Source organism: Neoarius graeffei, chromosome 23 (genome assembly GCF_027579695.1).
Source record: "Neoarius graeffei isolate fNeoGra1 chromosome 23, fNeoGra1.pri, whole genome shotgun sequence".
Taxonomy (NCBI): Eukaryota; Metazoa; Chordata; class Actinopteri; order Siluriformes; family Ariidae; genus Neoarius; species Neoarius graeffei.
In genome coordinates this window covers 56,833,047-56,838,934 of record NC_083591.1, presented here as the reverse complement: position 1 = coordinate 56,838,934, position 5,888 = coordinate 56,833,047, and the positions used below count along the sequence as shown (strand labels likewise).

General features: G+C 40.1%; 1 protein-coding gene across 1 annotated transcript in view; it reads right to left on the bottom strand.

Moving 5' to 3' along the window:
• rpap2 (RNA polymerase II associated protein 2) overlaps window positions 1-5,822 on the bottom strand; it is a 21,216-nt gene extending 15,394 nt beyond the window's left edge. Inside the window, exons 1-9 of the mRNA XM_060906500.1 lie at window positions 5,746-5,822; window positions 5,518-5,563; window positions 3,649-3,763; window positions 3,467-3,565; window positions 3,204-3,269; window positions 3,026-3,114; window positions 1,925-1,960; window positions 1,238-1,807; window positions 1-126 (exon numbers count right to left, since the gene is read on the bottom strand). The exon at window positions 1-126 is cut by the window's left edge and continues 184 nt beyond it. Of these exons, the coding sequence (XP_060762483.1) occupies window positions 1-126; window positions 1,238-1,807; window positions 1,925-1,960; window positions 3,026-3,114; window positions 3,204-3,269; window positions 3,467-3,565; window positions 3,649-3,763; window positions 5,518-5,563; window positions 5,746-5,794 (1,196 nt within the window). The 5' untranslated portion in view covers window positions 5,795-5,822. The remainder of the gene's footprint in view (window positions 127-1,237; window positions 1,808-1,924; window positions 1,961-3,025; window positions 3,115-3,203; window positions 3,270-3,466; window positions 3,566-3,648; window positions 3,764-5,517; window positions 5,564-5,745) is intronic.
• Window positions 5,823-5,888: the final 66 nt, after the last annotated feature.

Below are 5,888 nucleotides of genomic sequence, written 5' to 3'. Positions count from 1 at the left end.
TGCTGCACCTGCTCAACATCATCCAGGTCATCTTCATCCAGCTCCTCCTCCTCATTTTCTTCATCATCATCATCGCTCGGCAGTTCGGCCTCGGTGTGTGAGGTGTAATCTGGTCCGTACAGGAACCTTACAGTACGGATATAAGGAGGTGTTTTTAAAATACGTATCGCAAAACTAAATAAAAAGGTTAAAAGTTAAAAAAAAAAAAAAACAGATTAGGGCAGTGATGTGACAAAAACATCATATCATATAGATCATGACACTCCCAGACACATCCATGATACATGATATGGATCATGATATTTAGGTTTATCAATAAAACAGTGATAAAAAGGAGGAAAAAAATTAATTCTGTAAAAGGTTTTTTTTTCAAGATTCAGCACAAAATTTTAAAAAATTATATAAAATAATTATTTTTAAATGATTTAAATTAATTATTAAATTAGTTAATAGGTTATAAAACTTTTTTAAATATTCAGTACAAAATTTTTAAAAATTACATAATTTTTTAAAATGACTTAAATTAATTATTAAATTAGTTAATAGGTTATAATACTTTAAAATGTTCAGTACAAATTTTAAAAAATATTATATAATTTGAAAAATAATTTAAATTAATTATTAAATTAGTTAATAATTTATAATACTTTTTAAAATATTCAGTACAAAATTATTTAATATATTTTTTAAAATCATTTTTAAAAATTTTTAATTAGGTAATTAAATTATTTAATAGGATATTTGTGTTTTATATACACACACAAGCTGTGCAAAAGACTTGGGCACATGTAAAGAAATGCTGTCGACAAAAAATGGCTTCAAAAATAATGAAATTAAATGTTTCAACATTAAAAACATTTAATGTGCAAAAGTCATAGGGGCCAAGACTTTTGCACAGTACTGTGTATATTACAAAATGTATGAATATGAGTTATTAAAATTATGGAATTTTTTAAAATAATGATTTTAAAATTATACGTCTGAGATCTCTCAGCTGTAAAGTGCACTGTGACATCATTCATTGCAAGATTATCATTATATCAGTATTGTATTATTATAATGTTCAACTCTTAACAAGAAATTAAAAAATGCTAAGAAAGATCAGGAACTAAGAGGGAACGTTTACAAAATGTTTATGAAAATAAATTGTTAAACGAGACATTTTTTGGTTTCCACGGTAATGTATACATATTAGAGCTGATAAAACCCCAAGCTTTTGTGCGTCTTCGTCCTTTACCTCATGGTCTCATCGGTTCTCCACTCCACCAGCGTGCTTGTGAGATCTTCGAGCAGACTGAGCGTGACTGCTGAAACACTGGCTCTCGCTGTCCCGTGGCTCTTCAGCAGGTTTCGGAGTCCAGCAGCAGTTTTTTTGCTCATCCCCACCTGGGAGATGCCGAGGTTCGTTTCAAGGAAGCTTTCAGCCGAGGCAGGAGTGTTTGAGAGAGTAACCTGCCGGAGAAGTTCATTGGTTTCGTCCACAGACGCCGAGTGAGTGACGGGTTGAGAGATCTTTGTGTCATCAGCACAGCACTTTGCTTTCTCACACCGCGTACCTGCCACTGCGGCGTCACCGGCGTGTGCTTGGTTTTCCTCGTCCTGTTTGGACAGATCCCCCCAGTGAACACGCCTCGGCTGCTGCTGCTGTCTGGACACCACAGTGGACACGAAGCCCTGCTCATCATCACCGCTGTACTCGCTCTCACTGGAGCCTCCGTGCGACCCAGCGAATTCTGGGATCAGATTCTCAACGTCTGATTTACTCACAGGCCTGTCCAATAGCTTCACCTCCAGACCAGACGTTCCTCTGAGCGGAAGGAAAACGGAGGACAGAGCCGACATGCCTCAGCACTGCAGTCTGCACATGTGTATACGAATTATAGTTCATTTATAAAAACGTGAAGATAAAAGTGTATATACGTACCCATCTCCCTTCTTCAACAGCATCACGTCATGATGTCTGGACAAAAAAAAAAGTAATTTAAGAGCAAACTTTAGATTAATATAAATACCTTAAAATTTCAGTTATTATAAACAGCAACAAAAATGAAAAAAAAAAAGACATTAGCTGTAATTTTACGATCGTTATTTCCTCGTAGAAAACAAGCAGAAAATTAGAATTTGATGATATTCTCATTTTTATATTTTAATTATAACATTTTATTTTGTAATTAAAATATTAATTAAAATATAAATAAATTAAATAAATATTTTCTGACCAATCTTCCTCTCTCCCGAAGGAATCCAGACTAATCCCAAGTATGTCGGAAGAAATTCTGACCAATGTTGTCTGCTTGACAGGGAAGTGTGACTAATCCCACCTGATCCCAAAGAAATTCCTAGCAGTCTCGTCCTCTCCTGAAGGAATTACCCACTAATCCCAAGCCCCCTGAAGGAATTCTGACCAATCCCCATCCACTATCAAAGGAACTCTGACCAATCCCACCTCCTACCAAAGGACTTCTGATGAATCTCATGTGCTCTGGAAGGAATCCTGAGCAATCTCGCTTCCTCCCAAAGGAATCCTGCCCAATCCTCTCTGTTCCTTCAGAAAGTTTGACGAGTCTCACACTTGCACAAGTGACCGGGGTCAGGGGTATATTTTTACTTTCCAGATTTTATCTCATCTCATTATCTCTAGCCGCTTTATCCTTCTACAGGGTCGCAGGCGAGCTGGAGTCTATCCCAGCTGACTACGGGCGAAAGGCGGGGTACACCCTGGACAAGTCGCCAGGTCATCACAGGGCTGACACATAGACACAGACAACCATTCACACCTACGCTCAATTTAGAGTCACCAGTTAACCTAACCTGCATGTCTTTGGACTGTGGGGGAAACCGGAGCACCCGGAGGAAACCCACGCGGACACGGGGAGAACATGCAAACTCCGCACAGAAAGGCCCTCGCCGGCCACGGGGCTCGAACCCAGGACCTTCTTGCTGTGAGGCGACAGCGCTAACCACTACACCACCGTGCCGCCCCCAGATTTTATGAACTCATGTAAATAAATAAGAGTTCCACTACCTCTCCTCCTTTCTGAGCCACAGCGGGGATTTGGAGATCTGGACTTCGAGATATTTTGAGGCTTTGTAGCAGAAATTACTACAGAAGCACTGAAACAGACACAAAGTGACATTTAAGTCATAGAATGCTCTGGAAAATTGATGTTTCATTGCAGTATGTTTCTCTAAACGTACTCCACCTTACGCTCGGTGATGTCATACACCTTATTGGACTTGGTGGAAATTTTATACTGCTGAGTCAGAACCTGGAATATATACAGAAATGTAAAAATACTACAATAAAAACACGGCTTTATTTATATGAAACATTGTGTTTTCCCTGCGATAGCTCTCTCAGGATTTACCGAACATGTTGTTTTTCTAAGATAAAAGCTAAACACTTCACAATTATGCTCAAAAAATACATACAGGACGAAATGTAACAAAGAGAGAGGCTTCGTACGTGAGTGAATTTGTTGGAGCAGAGAGGATATCCACACAGTCTGGCGATGGAGCGTTCCTCCACGGCATCTCTGTAGTTTGCTGGTGTGATCAGTCGAGCCTGAAGCACACGCATCCACATCATCACACCAGAAACAGACAACTGTATCACACAGATGATTCAAGTCGCAGTCAGCTACTTACACAGTCTATCAGGAAATCCTCTGTCACGCTGTCGTCCAGGAGCCTTTCCACCACCTGAAGAGCTCTTCGCTCCAACTCAAGCTTCTCCCTCAGGGCCTCCTTCAGAACCTCCTTCCTGACAAGAAAGAATTTGAATTTCCATTCCTCAATCAAAACCAAAATCTATCCATCTATCAGACTTCTAGCACGCAATTATGTCGGACTTTATTTTCAGTCTATCTATCCATCCCTCGTCATTCTTTTAGCACTCTACTATTTCTTTCTTTTCATTCTATCTATCAAGCAATACATTATTTCTTACTTTATTTTCATTATATAGATCTAGCCATCTATCATTATATTCTAGCACTGTTTCTTTCGTTCCTATCTACACGTCTATCATTCTCTTTATTCTATCTATCTAACATTAAATTATTTCTTACTTTATTTTCATTATATCAATTTGTACAGGTAGATGTTAACCTGCTCAGCTCTAGGCCTGCTGCACATCCACCACCACCTGTCTGGTTAACTTCAGGGTTGTCAGCTGGGGACCACCGTTCCTAGATGTTTCGCCCCTTATGCTGGAACATCTCCTGGTGGCGGGGCAGTGAACAAGGACATCTCCCTGGACATCACACTCCACAGCTAAACTTTCTCAGGATCTACCGGCTCCTCAAATTTTATCCCACCTTCTGAGCCAAAGCCAGAAACTGGCCTTCTCTGCCTATTCAGAGAGCTCCCTGGTAGCTTTGTGTCTATAGATCTATCTACCCATCTATCTGTCAATCATTCTTCTCACACTCAATTACTTTTATCTATCTATCTATCTATCTATCTATCTATCTATCTATACATAAATAAAACTATTTAGATCTCATCTCATTATCTCTAGCCACTTTATCCTGTTCTACAGGGTCGCAGGCAAGCTGGAGCCTATCCCAGCTGACTACGGGCGAAAGGCGGGGTACACCCTGGACAAGTCGCCAGGTCATCACAGGGCTGACACATAGACACAGACAACCATTCACACTCACATTCACACCTACGCTCAATTTAGAGTCACCAGTTAACCTAACCTGCATGTCTTTGGACTGTGGGGGAAACCGGAGTACCCGGAGGAAACCCATGCGGACACGGGGAGAACATGCAAACTCCACACAGAAAGGCCCTCGCCGGCCACGGGGCTCGAACCCAGACCATCTTGCTGTGAGGCGATAGCGCTAACCACTACACCACCATGCCACCCCAACTATTTAGATGTCCACAGAATTATTTAGAGATAATAAGATAAGATATTCCCTTATTGATCCCCATGAGGGGAAATTCAGGATGAGCTGATGAATTAACTGGATGATGTGTGTTCCAGCAGGGAAAAGCTGTAATATAACGTTAGGAAATATAATATAATTTTAGGAAACACTATATCTTCTTCTTTTGGCTGCTCCCGATTAGGGGTCACCACAGCGGCTCTTTCGTCTCCATTGCTCCCTGTCTTCCTCATCCTTCTCTACCACACCTGCCACTTTCATGTCCTCTCTCACCACATCCATGTATCTCCTCTTTGGCCTTCCTCGTTTTCGTGTGCCTGGCAGCTCCATCCTTAACATTCTCCTTCCAACATGCTCTGCATCTCTTCTCAGGATGTGCCCATACCATGTCAGTCTCATCACTATATAATTGTATTATATCCTATTATATTTTATATCTGTCTTTATTATATTATATGCCATTTTTTAAACTAAGTCTACAGTTATTTATATTTTACTTTGTACTTGAGCTACTGCAACACCTGAATTTCCCCTCATGGGGATCAATAAAGGAATATCTTATCTTTTGTGCAGGACAGTTAGGAACCTGTGTCCTGTCATGATGGGAAAAATTCATTACCTTCTGGCTTCCTCTTCAGCTGACCTCACTTGAGCTGCTTTTCCACCTGCAATGATCATAAAGTTGCTCTTTAATTATTTACGTTAAACTTGGAAAGAAAAAAAATTATGTTTCATCACGATCTAGTTTAATTCTCTGGATTAAGCTTAATGCTATTCATAAAGAGTTTCTCACTGTCTAAACACACTGATTTATTCTTTAAAATGTGTACAACTTCCTTTAATTTACCTTTCTTAAGTTTAGATGAGCGAGCTCGGTCCTTCTCACCCGTCTCCATGCTTTCTTCCACCAAAACAAAAGCCGCCACTTACTTCCGCTTTCGTCACAGCTGTACAGCAAGCGCAAAGAGACAAAAAGGTCCCGCTGCGTCA